The sequence below is a fragment of the Scardinius erythrophthalmus genome (assembly GCF_964197995.2).
Source record: "Scardinius erythrophthalmus genome assembly, chromosome: 6".
Lineage (NCBI taxonomy): Eukaryota > Metazoa > Chordata > Actinopteri > Cypriniformes > Leuciscidae > Scardinius > Scardinius erythrophthalmus.
The window spans coordinates 20,831,207-20,849,639 of NC_138226.1; the positions used below are offsets into that span (position 1 = coordinate 20,831,207).

The 18,433-nt window shown below is 42.6% G+C and overlaps 4 protein-coding genes across 10 annotated transcripts in view; all 4 read left to right on the plus strand.

The window, feature by feature from the left end:
* col6a3 (collagen, type VI, alpha 3) overlaps positions 1-18,433 on the plus strand; it is a 94,882-nt gene that overhangs the window by 11,673 nt on the left and 64,776 nt on the right. The window lies entirely within an intron of this gene.
* On the plus strand, positions 1,611-11,416 carry LOC308692348 (collagen alpha-3(VI) chain-like; the record flags this gene model as incomplete). Its single annotated transcript, XM_081368284.1, has 8 exons — positions 1,611-2,208; positions 2,429-3,016; positions 3,185-3,775; positions 4,233-4,814; positions 8,016-8,615; positions 8,803-9,399; positions 9,883-10,482; positions 10,746-11,416. The coding sequence occupies exons 1-8, from the start codon at positions 1,686-1,688 to the stop codon at positions 11,414-11,416; spliced, it is 4,752 nt and encodes a 1,583-aa protein (XP_081224410.1). The 5' UTR covers positions 1,611-1,685.
* On the plus strand, positions 11,517-12,169 carry LOC308692508 (collagen alpha-1(XII) chain-like). The gene has a single exon (XM_081368567.1). The coding sequence runs from the start codon at positions 11,600-11,602 to the stop codon at positions 12,152-12,154; it is 555 nt and encodes a 184-aa protein (XP_081224693.1). The 5' UTR covers positions 11,517-11,599; the 3' UTR covers positions 12,155-12,169.
* On the plus strand, positions 12,306-18,430 carry LOC308692370 (collagen alpha-3(VI) chain-like). Its single transcript, XM_081368307.1, has 7 exons — positions 12,306-12,906; positions 13,380-13,979; positions 14,243-14,907; positions 15,010-15,619; positions 15,807-16,403; positions 16,881-17,480; positions 17,745-18,430. The coding sequence occupies exons 1-7, from the start codon at positions 12,387-12,389 to the stop codon at positions 18,413-18,415; spliced, it is 4,263 nt and encodes a 1,420-aa protein (XP_081224433.1). The 5' UTR covers positions 12,306-12,386; the 3' UTR covers positions 18,416-18,430.

Consider the following 18,433-nt stretch of genomic DNA (forward strand, 5'->3'; position numbering starts at 1 on the left):
ATTTTCCTGTTCTGTTTATCTTTTGCTTTGTCCATCAGAGAACTTTCATGATTTTCCACTGGTTCTCTCAACCATGGAAGAGTCTTACTTCTTGCGGAGATTCCTCTTCAGTTTAAGCTCTTGTTTGAGCCAATGATTTCTTAATCATTGTTGGTGTTTGATCAATAGCAACTCCTTGTTCTTCCCTTTTTCTGTTCTAGTTGCTTGATTGATCTTATTCATGTGAGTGTGAAAATACACTAGTAATATTCTCTCATAATGGATTTTTTTTGTTTCAGATATTGTCAGCATATTCTTAAAGACAGAACAGAAATATAGTGTATAATAAAGTGTATTTGGAATGTAAATTTGATTAAAATCATTGTTCACGTTTGAATTTTATTCTTAATACCATGGGAAATATGTGACCCTGGACCACAAAACCAGTAATCATGGGGGTCATTTTTAATTTTTTTAATTATTAAGCTTTATTAAGCTTTCCATTGATGTATGGTTTGTTAGGATAAGACAATATTTGGCCGAGATACAACTATTTGAAAATCTGGAATCTTGAGGGTGCAAAAAAATCTAAACATTGAGAAAATCGCCTTTAAATTTGTCAATTTATGTTCACGATTGTGCTGCATTCACTCACAAAAATAATTGTTTTATATACAATTACGGTAGGACATTTACAAAATATCTTCATGGAGCATGATCTTTAATTAATATCCTCATGATTTTTTGGCATAAAAGAAAAATCGTTAATTTTGACCCATACAATGTATTGTTGGCTATTGCCACAAATATACCCGTGCTACTTGTGACTGGTTTTGTGATCCAGGGTCACATATTACTGTGTGATGATTTTTTGTCTTACACTTTTTATAAGAGTTAAGGCCATTTTACTAAAGCCATTTAATTTTCATCCCAGTTGAATTGGATGTAGCTCAAAGAGACATTGTCTTTGTCCTGGATGGGTCTGATGACACCAGGGATGCGTTTAAACAGATGTGTCAGTTCGTTCAAAGAGTCGTGGACAAACTCAATATCGGGCTCAGTGGAGACAGAGTGTCTTTAGTCCAATACAGCAGAGAGCCACGTGTCCATTTTTACCTGAACACACATGCCACAAAGCAAGAAGTTCTCAATTCAATTGAGACACTGCAACACCAGGGAGGAAATCCCCTCAACACAGGAAGAGCCCTTGATTATACAAAAAAGAACATGTTCATTGCCTCTTCTGGGAGCAGACTCCTGGATGGGGTTCCTCAGATTCTTGTGCTTGTGACTGGAGGAAGGTCTCAGGATGATGTTAGAGCTCCAGCTGCTGCTCTGAAACAGGACCAAATTGTACCATTTAGTATTGGCAATCAAAATGCAGATGTTATTCAACTCCAGGCAATCTCGTATACTCCTGGTCATACCCTTACTGTTCCTCAGTTTGATGACCTTCAAACCATTGAGCAGAAACTTTTATCATATGTAAAATTAGTTCCTCGTCAGCCCAGGAGGATTCCATCAACTGCAACAGGTAAGGATAAAATGACTGTTTTTTTATGTGGTTGATTTAAAGGTGTTATGGACTAGTTACATAACTATATGTATATACTGTGTATATATTCTCCATTGCAACAGATGCTGGAAAAAGAGATGTTGTTTTTTTAATCGATGCCTCTGATGGCACAAAGGAAAGTTTCTTACAAATGCAAAACTTTGTTCAGACCCTGGTTCAGAAACTGAATGTGGAACCAAATAAAGATTGTGTTGCAGTGGTCCAGTACAGTGATGATGCAGCTTTTGATTTTCTTTTGAATACACATTCATCATCAGGAGATGTTATAAATCATGTGAAACGTCTAATTCATAAAGGAGGAAGGCTGCGTCTCACTGGGGCAGCCTTACAGTATGTAAAGGACAACATGTTTACTGCTGCTGCAGGAAGTAGATATTCGGAGGGTGTGACACAGTTTCTAATTCTGCTGAGTTCTGGAAGGTCTAATGATGACATACGTGGTCCAGTCAAAGCTTTGAAAGATATCGGTGTCATTTCATTAAGTATTGGCACCACAAATGCTGATACACTTGAGTTACAAACAATATCCCATCAACCAAACTACTTTTTCATTTCTGAATTTGAGAACATTCTTGATGTTCAAGATAATATCTTCGCATTAATAAAAGAGGTATCTTACCAACGGTTACCAAAAATGACTTCTCAGGTTTCTGGTAAGAGATTTATTTAATTTCTTAATGTATGTGTGTATATGTGTGTACACCAGCCACTGACAGCAGTGTTTTATGTATTATAGCACATGACAGCATAAAGAATCCCATCACACATTCTTACATAATCTTTAGATCAGTAAACACATGATCTAGTGTTGTAGAATGTGCTATTAAAGTCCTCTATTATAGTAAATATTTTTGTCTAATTTCTTTATTACAGAATCTGCTAAAAGGGATGTTGCATTTCTTATTGATGGCTCTGATGATTCTAAAATTGGTTTTGAGGCAATTCGCAATTTTATCCAGAGGGTAGTTGAGAGTCTAAATGTGGAGGAAGATCTCGATAGGGTGGCGGTTGTTCAGTACAGTCGAGATCCCACAGCTAATTTTTATCTCAGCTCATACTCAACCAAAAAAGAGGTGCTAAATTCCATACGTTCTATGAGGCACAAAAGTGGAAGGCCGCTGAACACTGGAGCTGCTCTACTGTTTATTAAAGAAAATATATTTACACAATCCTCTGGAAGCAGACGTCATGAGGGTGTACCTCAGATTCTGTACTTATTTAGCGGTGGTAGATCTGGTGATGATGTCAGAATCATTTCACAGAATTTAAGAGAAAACAACATAAAAGTACTTACAATTGGCACAAGAAATGCTGATACACTTGAGTTACAGACAATGTCTTCAACTCCAGCCTATGCTTTCTCTGTTCCTGACTTCACCTCCATCAACAACATTGTCCAAAGAGTTGCCTCTGTTTTGACAAGTGGTGATGAAATTCCTGAGCAATTTCCAACTCCTGAGGGTAAGAATTCTAATAACTGATATCTTTTCTTGAACATGCTGTTATTTTAAATGAAGAAGAGACTTACAGATGCAGACAGATGTACTGCAATTCTGGCTTCTATAGAATTGTTGTTAAAATTCTGTTGTCTTTCCTTCATGGAAATATTCTTCCCTTTATTTATTTTAGGCCAGGCTTTGGATGCAGGAAGAAATATTGTCTTTCTTATTGACGGATCTGATAATGCTAGTGATAGATTCACAACTATACGAGAATTTGTGGCCAGTTTGGCAGAAACATTTGATGTTGGTCAAGAAAAAGATCGAGTTGCTGTTGTGCAGTTCAGTAATACTGCAGCAACAAGCTTTAATCTCAGTATGTACTCATCCTCTTTTGAGGTGGCAGATGCTGTACGCAACCTCAAACCAATAGGGGGAAGGCCACAATATATTGGCCAAGCTCTACAATTTGTTAGAGACAATGTTTTTACCCCTAGAGTTGGAAGTCAGCAAATAGACAGTGTTAGCCAAAATCTTGTGCTAGTGGCTGGTGGCAGATCAAGAGATTCTCCTCGTGGACCAGCTAATGCACTAAAGAGTATGGGAGTAGCCATTTTTGCCATTGGGTCAAGGCTGACAGATCCCATTGAAATGGAAGCAATTTCTTCTCGGACAGATTATGCCATGGCGGTTTATGATTTTCATGAATTAAAAAATGTCCGTCAAAGCCTCCTGACAAAACTTATGGGTGTAAGACAAAAAGGAGACACTGAAGTTGATGGTAAGAATTAAAAATAATGTTAATACATGTTAAAACTTGAGAAAACTTGAAAAAGATTTGAAGAAGTTTGTTGAAGTTCTAAGAATGCATGTTGAGGCTTGGGCCTGTGGTTTTCAATCGTTGTCCTGGGGACCCACATTTTGTATGTCTTCCTTATTTAGAGAGACATTCACACAAAGTGCAGAGCGGTGGGTTCCCAGGACCAGGATTGAAAACCACTGTTATAGGCTGATCATTTAAACTTTATGCTATTCTGTTTTTTTGTTGTTGTTGTTTGAAATCTGAATTAGATAGAAAGCTACAGAATATTTGATTGAAAATTTTTACATTTTATGTATGCTTCTCCTGCCATTGTATATAATTATTAATTAAACTAAGCAAGCAAATTCTAATAAGATGAATACATTAAAGATGAATAATTTAAATCTTTCTAATCCTATAATTATTGCAATTCTAGGCACAGGATTAAAAAGGGATATTGCTTTTCTTGTGGATGGTTCGGACAGTACAAGAAGAGGATTTCCAGAAATACGTGATTTTCTGTATAACATTATCACTAATGTTAATGTGGGAATTGATAACGATAGAATCTCAATAATTCAATACAGCAATGTGGCTGTGGCAAACTTTTATTTAAATTCATTCTTAAGAAAGGAAGATGTATTGAATGCAGTAAAAGTGCTTAGCCATAAAGGTGGAAGGCCCTTAAACACAGGATTTGCCCTTCGATACGTAAAGGAAAATATCTTTATAAGCGCCTCAGGGAGCAGGCACAACGAAGGAACCCCTCAAATATTAATTCTTTTGACTAGTGGGAAGTCCAGGGACAGCATTTCTGAAGCAGCCTTTGCTCTTAAAAAAAATGGGGTAATAATATATGGAATAGGAGGAGAGTACTCAGACTCTGATGAATTACAGACAATTTCTTCTGAAAATAATGTGCTCTCATTGGCTGACTTCAGTGAATTACCAAAAATCCAAGTACAGCTACTGGAAGCTATGAAATCCAATACAAGTTACAACAAAAAGGAATTGATAGGTAAGTGTAATATTGCTTACTCAAAATAATGAGTGAAATTATTTGCTAACACTTTACAATACGGGTGCACTAACATGCTTAACGAATGTACAGATAATCTGGAGTAGATGTATGACTCATGAAGAAAAACTTCATCATGAAAGTTATCTGCAAGCGTTTTAAAGCCATAGCCTATCAGTCTAAAATTCTGATATATGGTTTATAAAAACATTTATATTCAAACACCATGTAAAAGTACATTTTGCATAATAGGTACATTTATTACTAGATGATGATGAGGAATTAATCCATGATAACACATTTGATTAATAGCAGTTAATAATGACTTGGGCTGCGTTTCCCGATAACGTTGTCTCTTAGCGCGCCACAAAGACAAGGTATAACTTAACTAAAGATATACCATTGCTAGGCGTGTTCCCCGAACCATACCTTAGGAAGCTGCTTAAGATATACCTTCTTATGTGCGACGTTACCTGGTGCTGTCCGTGGAGATGGTGCTGAATTGGTTGATGTCGATGGCTCGAGAATCAATTATTCTCTCGTGCAGGAGCTGCTTCACTGTGTTATGTGAGAAAGCGGTGTTCTTTATAAAAGAAGCACTTCAGAAATAGTTGAAATTGCATTTATTAGGACTCATGGGATATTATAAAAAAATAATAGAAAACTATAAAAGCCAATAATAGCCAAGCCTACATACAATTAAAATTGTATCATATATTGCTGCCATGATAACCATTTCAAATTTTGACGTGCTTTCTTCTCTTTCCTATTTTTGCTCGCAGAGGTGGAGCTGCGATAAAATATATTGTTCTTGTAAATACTTTCCAGCATTTCAGTAATAAAAGTGTACATCTTACGGTGCTCGGCAGTGATCAAAAAGGATTTAAACATTGAATTTTGAATCTCTTCTTGTAAACTCAGAGATGTGGATTCAGACGGCAGTTAAATCACCACACAATCTGTTTGTCAAAAAACAGTAGGTACTAATTTGGCCAGGGATTTTTACACGGGTTGGGTGAGAAAAAACACTGATATTATGGATTCAGACGCCATTAAAATCACCGACTTACCCCTATCCACAACTTTCCTGCGAGTCTTAATGGGCGTCGCCATGACACTCGATACTTCCTGTTGCCGGTATCTCAGTTCCGGTTTAGCGTAACGCTTAATGAAGCTTGCACACAAGGGATACTCGCGTCGCGGTACAAACGGGTGAAACTGATTACTGACAAGTAGTAATGCTGACAGCAATGGCTCCTTGTGGCTCAACGTGTACCGTTGTCAGGTGCACAAACAACACGCGAAAACTGAAGGATTTTATGAATGGGAGTTGTTTCCAACATAAACGGACCCTCTACGCAGAAAGAGTGTTTCTTGTAACGCTACTTAGAAAAAACTGCAGTACAACTGTATATATATTTTTAAGTGGTATGTTTATTGTTTTCAATAATTTGAAAATTAATTCGAGAATTAACTTGAATGTGCAGCAATTTGTACAAATAGAGAGTATGTTGGCCTATATTTGTTGTAGCCATTAAATAAGAGCATTTAGTTTCATATTTGTTCAAATATTATAATGCAATTTTTTTCCATCTATGTTGATTATGAAAAGTGAACACCATGATCATCTTCATCTTTGCAGCAGACACTGACACAAAACACTAGTTTATTAATAAAAATCAATGCACGCGTTTCACTGGATTTACAAATGCACATCTTGCTTATTGCACGCACACTCGGCACACATATGATGTCAAAATAACGAGATATTGTGTTGAAATAACATTATTAATAATAATAAATCTTTAATAATATTTGATTGAATGCCGAATGTTGTGCTTGTTCAATTTAATAACATTAATACTTTAATTGTGATCATTAAAATAATTGAATATTAAATATTAAGTGGCCAATTTTTGCTCATTTATTAAAAGTATTTATATATAATAGCACCCCCTCAGCACACGTTAAAAAATTATCTGGCGCCGCCCCTGGTTATAACGGCCCACGTATTAAAAATGATTGGGTCTAAATTGGGCTCGGGCTCATAATTACAGTTCTACCAGAAAGACTCGGAAGATAAAGTGATGTAACAAGCATATTTTTATTGGCAGCCCAGCAAGCATTGTAAAGTTCTTTGGCGTAGGCCCCGTCCATAGTTCGTAATCCGAGGGTAGCGGATCTGCATCTCCTGCCTGAAGACGAAGGCAGGGGCGCAGCCGACCCCCTAGAAGGTATAGACAGGACCATCCTGGTGGTGGTGGGGAGGGTGGAGGTTGATGTCGCGTCGGCATCTGCGAACTCAAACATGAGTAAGTACCATCTTTTATACAGAAAGTATAAAGACGTGATTGGATAGAGATGAAGGTAGTAATGACGTAGTGATTGAGTCTTCCTGGCAGAACTTAGCTAAAGCTTCCATTTAATGTGTCGGGCCGGGCTCGGACACAACGGTCTCAGGTAGGGTCGGGCTTGATTTTTTGGGCCCTATCTAAGCTCTACTCCTCATTATCCAAGCAAATTGTTTGGGTTTGTTGAGGCTCTCTGATAGCGGTATCTTCAGGCTAACGTAAACCGGAAGTTCGATACCGGCTTGTTCTACGTTGCCATAGCGATCACGGGAAAGGTCAGAGTTCGGGAAAGTCGTGGATAAATGTTTAAAATATGAGCCCATGAGAAACAATTATCTCTTTAATTAAATTAATAATATAATATATATAATAATTAATTAAAAATCTAGTGTAACTTAAGAACGACGTAACGTTAAGAAGGTTTCTGGAAACGCAGTCCAGATCTATTAATCAAATTCTAGTTTATTAGTTGCTAATGCAGCAATCATTAGTACATGGCTTGTCATGAGCCATACATGAACTAAAGATTATCTGTGAATAGGTTAAGAATAAATTGCATATTAGTGTACCTGTATTGTAAAGTGTTACCAATGCTTCTTCAATATACAGAAATGCATTATTATTATTATTATTATTATTAAATTACAAAATCTGGCTATTATTATATGACATATTTCAATAATTGAAAATTAATATTTGTATTTCTACTCAGGAACAATAATTTAATTAAAATAACAATTTTCAACTACAACATTCTTTTTAATAATGTGTATTGTAACATGCAATAAAAATTAAATCAAAGGTAATGTATTGTGCTCCCCTATTTCACTGTTCAATGTTTGTTTCATAGCTGAGGGTGATAGAAAGAGGAGAGATGTTGTCTTCCTGCTGGATGGATCAGATGGCACTAGGAATGGGTTTCCTGCAATGAAAGAATTTGTGCAAAGAATGGTGGAGAAATTAGAAGTAGCTGAGAACAGAGATCGCGTTTCTGTGGTCCAGTACAGCAGAGACCCAGAGGCCCATTTCTATCTAAACACGTACATGACAAAGGAAGAGGTTCTTGACCATGTCAGAGGTCTGAAACACAAAGGAGGTAGACCCCTCTACATGGGGGCAGCGCTCCAGTACATTAGAGACAATGTATTTACTGCCTCCTCCGGCAGCAGACGGTTGGAGGGTGTGCCGCAGATACTGATCTTGCTTAGCGGGGGAAGGTCCCTCGACAGTGTTGATGCAGCGGCCTCCTCTCTGAAAGAGCTTGGCGTCTTGACCTTTGGAATTGGATCGAGGGGCTCTGATAGCACAGAACTGCAGAGAATCTCATACGACCCCAATTATGCTCTGTCCGTGTCCGACTTCAGTGAGCTCCCAAATGTCCAAGAGCAGCTGCTGGCCTCTGTCCAGGCTGTTGCAATGCCCATCACTCCAACTTCACCGACTCTCACTGGTATGTGCTTGGCAGAACTTTATGACAGCTAGCTGACAGGCTGTGCTTTGTTGATCTCCCTAAGTAGTAATGAGCAGTGGGACCATTACCCACAGCTTAAGTAGTCGATGAGGTGGTTGAATTAATGTGACATTTTTAAGATGTTTTGAAATTACGTGGTGTTAATGATGCTGATTTCTTTTCCTAGCTGATGATGCCATACCCAGAAAGGACGTAGTGTTTTTGCTGGATGGTTCAGATGGCACTAGAAATACATTCCCAGCAATGCGTGATTTTGTGCAACGAGTAGTGGAGCAATTCAACATAGAGGCAAACAGAGACCGTGTTTCTGTGGTGCAGTACAGTAGAGACGCTGAGGTCAATTTCTATCTGAATACCTACGCAACAAAAGGGGAGATCCTGAACACTGTCAGAGGTCTGAGGCATAGAGGAGGGAGACCCCTCAACACGGGGGCGGCTCTCCAGTACGTGAGGGACATTGTCTTCACCGCCTCTGCGGGGAGTAGAAAGCAAGAGGGTGTCCCTCAGATTCTTATCTTCCTCAGTGGAGGACGGTCAAGCGATAACATAGATACACCTGCCTCCGCCCTAAAAGAGAACGGAATCTTGATTTTTGGCATCGGCACCAGAAATTCGAGCAGAGAGGTGCAGAGAATTGCCAACGACCCTACCTATGCACAGCCCATCAATGAATTCTCTGACCTTCCCAGTGTCCAGCAGCAGTTTATCAGCTCCCTCAACAATGTGCTTGTACAAGTCAAGCCGATGACACCTACTGTGGCGGGTAAGACAGATTATCACACGTCTCTAGAAAACAGCACACTGAGCTCTCCTTGCAAAGCATGCCGTAGACACTAAACGGTTTATGTTAGCGATGCATGTTAGCAGAGGCGGGGGAAATTAGCCCAACAAGCGATGGGTTTGAACTCCCTGGGGTGTTAAGCAGTGTTGAGTTTTAATGTGTTTGTTTATTCACTCGTTCGTCAGTTTTAGGCACAGTTTTTGTCTTTTGATGAAAATATCCTTTAAATTATAGACCTCATTTTGCCGTATTCAGGCAGTTTTACTATGACCAAAATTAGATGGTATTTTAGCAGACAGTAATAACATTTGACTGTTAGATTGGCTGTAAACTAGCTGAAAGGAAAGGAGCGTTTTTTCCCTTTTGCAGTTGCCGACTAGAGCACAAACACCCACACACACACCCACAGACAATATCAGATACCCAGGGCTCACGTGACTTTGTGTTCCGTTCCATTACCCATAGCTGAGCGGAGGATGGCTAGGAGGGATGTAGTGTTCCTGCTGGATGGTTCAGATGGCACAAGGAGCTCTTTCCCTGCAATGCGTGACTTTGTTGAGAGGATGGTGGAGAGACTGAATGTGTATGAGAAAGGAGACCATGTGTCTGTGGTCCAGTACAGCAGAGATCCAGAGGCCCATTTCTATCTTAACACATACTCAAGAAAGGAGGATGTGCTTGAAACGCTCAGGGGTCTGATGCACAAAGGAGGGAGACCCCTCAACACAGGGGCAGCTCTGCAGTACGTGAGGGACAATGTCTTCACTGCCTCCTCTGGAAGCAGACTTGTAGAAGGTGTGCCTCAGTTACTGATTCTGCTGAGTGGTGGAAAGTCATTTGATAATGTTGACACACCAGCCTCATCCCTGAAAGAGCTGGGAGTGCTTATCTTTGCGATAGGGTCGAGGAGCTCAGACAGCAGGGAAATCCAGAAGATCTCCAATGAGCCTAGTTATGCACTCTCAGTGAGTGACTTTGCTGACCTTCCCAGTGTCCAGCAGCAGCTTTTCACCAACATTAACACAGTCTTTGTAGAGGGAACGTCTATCACCACCACGACGATAGGTAAGAAAAAAGCCAAACCGGCTTCCTGTAATTCCTCTCCTTTTATTATGGTCTTAGAGAAATGTGCCATATTGTTCCTCTAGTTCTAATGAGTTGCAGAAGGAAATGTATTTCTTCCTGAAGAGTAAAACTTTACGGGAGGTGACGCGATATCGAAAACACGAAAAGCATGATCGAGCACCAAGTGTGTAATGCATTGTGTGTGTTTTTTTTTTCTCCTTACAATGTCCCCCCACCTGACCCACGAATATGTCTGTTTTTAGCTGAGGGCCGTAGACAGAGGAGAGATGTTGTCTTCCTGCTGGATGGATCGGATGCCACTAGGAATGGGTTCCCAGCAATGAAAGAATTTGTGCAAAGAATGGTGGAGAAATTGGAAGTAGCTGAGAACAGAGATCAAGTTTCTGTGGTCCAGTACAGCAGAGACCCAGAGGCCCATTTCTATCTAAACACGTTCAAGACAAAGGAAAAAATTCTTGACAGTGTCAGAGGTCTGCGGCACAAAGGAGGCAGACCCCTTTACACGGGGGCAGCGCTCCAGTACGTCATAGACAATGTCTTTACTGCCTCCTCCGGCAGCAGACGGGTGGAGGGTGTGCCGCAGATACTGGTTTTACTTAGCGGGGGAAGGTCATTTGACAGTGTTGAGGCAGCAGCCTCCTCTCTGAAAGAGCTTGGCATCTTGACTTTTGGAATAGGATCGAGGGGCTCTGATAGCAGAGAATTGCAGAGAATTTCATACGACCCCAATTATGCTCTGTCCGTGTCCGACTTCAGTGAGCTTCCAAATGTCCAAGAGCAGCTGCTGGCCTCTGTCAAGGCTGTTTCAATTCCCATCACTCCAACTTCACAGACTGTTACCGGTACGTGCGTTGCAGTACTTTACAATACGCTGTGTCTTGTTTTTCTTCATGATGTCCCTACTTTTTTTTAACCATAGCTCAAAGAGTTAATGAGGTGATGAACCGATGTGTCATTCTGAAGTTTTATGAACGTTATGCACATTACTTGGTGTTAATGATGCTGATTTCTTTTCCTAGCTGATGACGCCATACCCAGAAAGGACATAGTGTTTCTGCTGGACGGTTCAGATGGCACTAGGAATTCTTTCCCAGCTATGCGTGATTTTGTGCAGAGAGTAGTGGAGCAATACACCATAGAGGCAAACAGAGACCGTGTTTCTGTGGTGCAGTACAGTAGAGAAGCCGAGGTCCATTTCTATCTAAATAGCTACACGACAAAGGAAGAGGTTCTTGACCGTGTCAGAGGTCTGAGACAAAAAGGAGGTAGACCCCTCTACACAGGGGCAGCTCTCCAGTACGTCAGAGACAATGTATTTACTGCCTCCTCCGGCAGCAGACGGTTGGAGGGTGTGCCGCAGATACTGATCTTGCTTAGCGGGGGAAGGTCCCTCGACAGTGTTGATGCAGCGGCCTCCTCTCTGAAAGAGCTTGGCGTCTTGACCTTTGGAATTGGATCGAGGGGCTCTGATAGCAGAGAACTGCAGAGAATCTCATACGACCCCAATTATGCTCTGTCCGTGTCCGACTTCAGTGAGCTCCCAAATGTCCAAGAGCAGCTGCTGGCCTCTGTCCAGGCTGTTGCAATGCCCATCACTCCAACTTCACCGACTCTCACTGGTATGTGCTTGGCAGAACTTTATGACACCTAGCTCACAGGCTGTGCTTTGTTGATCTCCCTAAGTAGTAATGAGCAGTGGGACCATTACCCACAGCTTAGGTAGTCGATGAGGTGGTTGAATTAATGTGACATTTTTAAGATGTTTTGAAATTACTTGGTGTTAATGATGCTGATTTCTTTTCCTAGCTGATGACGCCATACCCAGAAAGGACGTAGTGTTTTTGCTGGACGGTTCAGATGGCACTAGAAATACATTCCCAGCAATGCGTGATTTTGTGCAACGAGTAGTGGAGCAATTCAGCATAGAGGCAAACAGAGACCGTGTTTCTGTGGTGCAGTACAGTAGAGACGCTGAGGTCAATTTCTATCTGAATACTTACGCAACAAAAGGGGAGATCCTGAACACTGTCAGAGGTCTGAGGCATAGAGGAGGGAGACCCCTCAACACGGGGGCGGCTCTCCAGTACGTGAGGGACAGTGTCTTCACCGCCTCTGCGGGGAGTAGAAAGCAAGAGGGTGTCCCTCAGATTCTTATCCTCCTCAGTGGAGGACGGTCAAGCGATAACATAGATACACCTGCCTCCGCCCTAAAAGAGAGCGGAATCTTGATTTTTGGCATCGGCACCAGAAATTCGAGCAGAGAGGTGCAGAGAATTGCCAACGACCCTACCTATGCACAGCCCATCAATGAATTCTCTGACCTTCCCAGTGTCCAGCAGCAGTTTATCAGCTCCCTCAACAATGTGCTTGTACAAGTCAAGCCGATGACACCTACTGTGGCGGGTAAGACAGATTATCACACGTCTCTAGAAAACAGCACACTGAGCTCTCCTTGCAAAGCATGCCGTAGACACTAAACGGTTTATGCTAGCGATGCATGTTAGCAGAGGCGGGGGAAATTAGCCTAACAAGCGATGGGTTTGAACTCCCTGGGGTGTTAAGCAGTGTTGAGTTTTAATGTGTTTGTTTATTCGCTCGTTCGTCAGTTTTAGGCACAGTTTTTGTCTTTTGATGAAAATATCCTTTAAATTATAGACCTCATTTTGCCGTATTCAGGCAGTTTTACTCTGACCAAAATTAGATGCTATTTTAGCAGACAGTAATAACATTTGACTGTTAGATTGGCTGTAAACTAGCTGAAAGGATAGGAGCGTTTTTTCCCTTTTGCAGTTGCCGACTAGAGCACACACACACACACAGACAATATAAGATACCCAGGGCTCACGTGACTTTGTGTTCCGTTCCACTACCCATAGCTGAGCGGAGGATGGCTAGGAGGGATGTAGTGTTCCTGCTGGATGGTTCAGATGGCACAAGGAGCTCTTTCCCTGCAATGCGTGACTTTGTTGAGAGGATGGTGGAGAGACTGAATGTGTATGAGAAAGGAGACCATGTGTCTGTGGTCCAGTACAGCAGAGATCCAGAGGCCCATTTCTATCTTAACACATATTCAAGAAAGGAGGACGTGCTTGACACGCTCAGGGGTCTGATGCACAAAGGAGGGAGACCCCTCAACACAGGGGCAGCTCTGCAGTACGTGAGGGACAATGTCTTCACTGCCTCCTCTGGAAGCAGACTTGTAGAAGGTGTGCCTCAGTTACTGATTCTGCTGAGTGGTGGAAAGTCATTTGATAATGTTGACACACCAGCCTCATCCCTGAAAGAGCTGGGAGTGCTTATCTTTGCGATAGGGTCGAGGAGCTCAGACAGCAGGGAACTCCAGAAGATCTCCAATGAGCCTAGTTATGCACTCTCAGTGAGTGACTTTGCTGACCTTCCCAGTGTCCAGCAGCAGCTTTTCACCAACATTAACACAGTCTTTGTAGAGGGAACGTCTATCACCACCACGACGATAGGTAAGAAAAAAGCCAAACCGGCTTCCTGTAATTCCTCATCTTTTATTATGGTCTTAGAGAAATGTGCCATATTGTTCCTCTAGTTCTAATGAGTTGCAGAAGGAAATGTATTTCTTCCTGAAGAGTAAAACTTTACGGGAGGTGGCGCGATATCGAAAACACGAAAAGCATGATCGAGCACCAAGTGTGTAATGCATTGTGTGTGTTTTTTTTTTCTCCTTACAATGTCCCCCCACCTGACCCACGAATATGTCTGTTTTTAGCTGAGGGCCGTAGACAGAGGAGAGATGTTGTCTTCCTGCTGGATGGATCGGATGCCACTAGGAATGGGTTCCCAGCAATGAAAGAATTTGTGCAAAGAATGGTGGAGAAATTGGAAGTAGCTGAGAACAGAGATCAAGTTTCTGTGGTCCAGTACAGCAGAGACCCAGAGGCCCATTTCTATCTAAACACGTTCAAGACAAAGGAAAAAATTCTTGACAGTGTCAGAGGTCTGCGGCACAAAGGAGGCAGACCCCTTTACACGGGGGCAGCGCTCCAGTACGTCATAGACAATGTCTTTACTGCCTCCTCCGGCAGCAGACGGGTGGAGGGTGTGCCGCAGATACTGGTTTTACTTAGCGGGGGAAGGTCATTTGACAGTGTTGAGGCAGCAGCCTCCTCTCTGAAAGAGCTTGGCATCTTGACTTTTGGAATAGGATCGAGGGGCTCTGATAGCAGAGAATTGCAGAGAATTTCATACGACCCCAATTATGCTCTGTCCGTGTCCGACTTCAGTGAGCTTCCAAATGTCCAAGAGCAGCTGCTGGCCTCTGTCAAGGCTGTTTCAATTCCCATCACTCCAACTTCACAGACTGTTACCGGTACGTGCGTTGCAGTACTTTACAATACGCTGTGTCTTGTTTTTCTTCATGATGTCCCTACTTTTTTTTAACCATAGCTCAGAGAGTTAATGAGGTGATGAACCGATGTGTCATTCTGAAGTTTTATGAACGTTATGCACATTACTTGGTGTTAATGATGCTGATTTCTTTTCCTAGCTGATGACGCCATACCCAGAAAGGACATAGTGTTTCTGCTGGACGGTTCAGATGGCACTAGGAATTCTTTCCCAGCTATGCGTGATTTTGTGCAGAGAGTAGTGGAGCAATACACCATAGAGGCAAACAGAGACCGTGTTTCTGTGGTGCAGTACAGTAGAGAAGCCGAGGTCCATTTCTATCTAAATAGCTACACGACAAAGGAAGAGGTTCTTGACCGTGTCAGAGGTCTGAGACACAAAGGAGGTAGACCCCTCTACACAGGGGCAGCTCTCCAGTACGTCAGAGACAATGTATTTACTGCCTCCTCCGGACGCAGACGGTTGGAGGGTGTGCCGCAGATACTGATCTTGCTTAGCGGGGGAAGGTCTCTCGACAGTGTTGATGCAGCAGCCTCCTCTCTGAAAGAGCTTGGCGTCTTGACCTTTGGAATTGGATCGAGGGGCTCTGATAGCAGAGAACTGCAGAGAATCTCATACGACCCCAATTATGCTCTGTCCGTGTCCGACTTCAGTGAGCTCCCAAATGTCCAAGAGCAGCTGCTGGCCTCTGTCCAGGCTGTTGCAATGCCCATCACTCCAACTTCACCGACTCTCACTGGTATGTGCTTGGCAGAACTTTATGACAGCTAGCTCACAGGCTGTGCTTTGTTGATCTCCCTAAGTAGTAATGAGCAGTGGGACCATTACCCACAGCTTAAGTAGTCGATGAGGTGGTTGAATTAATGTGACATTTTTAAGATGTTTTGAAATTACTTGGTGTTAATGATGCTGATTTCTTTTCCTAGCTGATGACGCCATACCCAGAAAGGACGTAGTGTTTTTGCTGGACGGTTCAGATGGCACTAGAAATACATTCCCAGCAATGCGTGATTTTGTGCAACGAGTAGTGGAGCAATTCAACATAGAGGCAAACAGAGACCGTGTTTCTGTGGTGCAGTACAGTAGAGACGCTGAGGTCAATTTCTATCTGAATACCTACGCAACAAAAGGGGAGATCCTGAACACTGTCAGAGATCTGAGGCATAGAGGAGGGAGACCCCTCAACACGGGGGCGGCTCTCCAGTACGTGAGGGACATTGTCTTCACCGCCTCTGCGGGGAGCAGAAAGCAAGAGGGTGTCCCTCAGATTCTTATCCTCCTCAGTGGAGGACGGTCAAGCGATAACATAGATACACCTGCCTCCGCCCTAAAAGAGAGCGGAATCTTGATTTTTGGCATCAGCACCAGAAATTCGAGCAGAGAGGTGCAGAGAATTGCCAACGACCCTACCTATGCACAGCCCATCAATGAATTCTCTGACCTTCCCAGTGTCCAGCAGCAGTTTATCAGCTCCCTCAACAATGTGCTTGTACAAGTCAAGCCGATGACACCTACTGTGGCGGGTAAGACAGATTATCACACGTCTCTAGAAAACAGCACACTGAGCTCTCCTTGCAAAGCATGCCGTAGACACTAAACGGTTTATGCTAGCGATGCATGTTAGCAGAGGCGGGGGAAATTAGCCTAACAAGCGATGGGTTTGAACTCCCTGGGGTGTTAAGCAGTGTTGAGTTTTAATGTGTTTGTTTATTCGCTCGTTCGTCAGTTTTAGGCACAGTTTTTATCTTTTGATGAAAATATCCTTTAAATTATAGACCTCATTTTGCCGTATTCAGGCAGTTTTACTCTGACCAAAATTAGATGCTATTTTAGCAGACAGTAATAACATTTGACTGTTAGATTGGCTGTAAACTAGCTGAAAGGATAGGAGCGTTTTTTCCCTTTTGCAGTTGCCGACTAGAGCACACACACACACACACACAGACAATATAAGATACCCAGGGCTCACGTGACTTTGTGTTCCGTTCCACTACCCATAGCTGAGCGGAGGATGTCTAGGAGGGATGTAGTGTTCCTGCTGGATGGTTCAGATGGCACAAGGAGTTCTTTCCCTGCAATGCGTGACTTTGTTGAGAGGATGGTGGAGAGACTGAATGTGTATGAAAAAGGAGACCATGTGTCTGTGGTCCAGTACAGCAGAGATCCAGAGGCCCATTTCTATCTTAACACATACTCAAGAAAGGAGGACGTGCTTGACACGCTCAGGGGTCTGATGCACAAAGGAGGAAGACCCCTCAACACAGGGGCAGCTCTGCAGTACGTGAGGGACAATGTCTTCACTGCCTCCTCTGGAAGCAGACTTGTAGAAGGTGTGCCTCAGTTACTGATTCTGCTGAGTGGTGGAAAGTCATTTGATAATGTTGACACACCAGCCTCATCCCTGAAAGAGCTGGGAGTGCTTATCTTTGCGATAGGGTCGAGGAGCTCAGACAGCAGGGAACTCCAGAAGATCTCCAATGAGCCTAGTTATGCACTCTCAGTGAGTGACTTTGCTGACCTTCCCAGTGTCCAGCAGCAGCTTTTCACCAACATTAACACAGTCTTTGTAGAGGGAACGTCTATCACCACCACGACGATAGGTAAGAAAAAAGCCAAACCGGCTTCCTGTAATTCCTCTCCTTTTATTATGGTCTTAGAGAAATGTGCCATATTGTTCCTCTAGTTCTAATGAGTTGCAGAAGGAAATGTATTTCTTCCTGAAGAGTAAAACTTTACGGGAGGTGACGCGATATCGAAAACACGAAAAGCATGATCGAGCACCAAGTGTGTAATGCATTGTGTGTGTTTTTTTTTTTCTCCTTACAATGTCCCCCCACCTGACCCACGAATATGTCTGTTTTTAGCTGAGGGCCGTAGACAGAGGAGAGATGTTGTCTTCCTGCTGGATGGATCGGATGCCACTAGGAATGGGTTCCCAGCAATGAAAGAATTTGTGCAAAGAATGGTGGAGAAATTGGAAGTAGCTGAGAACAGAGATCAAGTTTCTGTGGTCCAGTACAGCAGAGACCCAGAGGCCCATTTCTATCTAAACACGATCAAGACAAAGGAAAAAATTCTTGACAGTGTCAGAGGTCTGCGGCACAAAGGAGGCAGACCCCTTTACACTGGGGCAGCGCTCCAGTACGTCATAGACAATGTCTTTACTGCCTCCTCCGGCAGCAGACGGGTAGAGGGTGTGCCGCAGATACTGGTTTTACTTAGCGGGGGAAGGTCATTTGACAGTGTTGAGGCAGCAGCCTCCTCTCTGAAAGAGCTTGGCATCTTGACTTTTGGAATAGGATCGAGGGGCTCTGATAGCAGAGAATTGCAGAGAATTTCATACGACCCCAATTATGCTCTGTCCGTGTCCGACTTCAGTGAGCTTCCAAATGTCCAAGAGCAGCTGCTGGCCTCTGTCAAGGCTGTTTCAATTCCCATCACTCCAACTTCACAGACTGTTACCGGTACGTGCGTTGCAGTACTTTACAATACGCTGTGTCTTGTTTTTCTTCATGATGTCCCTACTTTTTTTTAACCATAGCTCAGAGAGTTA

What these genes read in the sequence shown, in the direction of transcription:
- LOC308692370 (XM_081368307.1), top strand. Translation starts at nt 12,387, where the DNA reads ATGCGTGATTTTGTGCAACGAGTAGTGGAGCAATTCAGCATAGAGGCA. An exon ending in TTCATGATGTCCCTACTTTT is followed by an intron (nt 14,908 to 15,009) that starts TTTTAACCATAG and finishes TGATGCTGATTT; the next exon opens with CTTTTCCTAGCTGATGACGC. An exon ending in TATCACCACCACGACGATAG is followed by an intron (nt 17,481 to 17,744) that starts GTAAGAAAAAAG and finishes GTCTGTTTTTAG; the next exon opens with CTGAGGGCCGTAGACAGAGG.
- LOC308692508 (XM_081368567.1), top strand. Translation starts at nt 11,600, where the DNA reads ATGCGTGATTTTGTGCAGAGAGTAGTGGAGCAATACACCATAGAGGCA.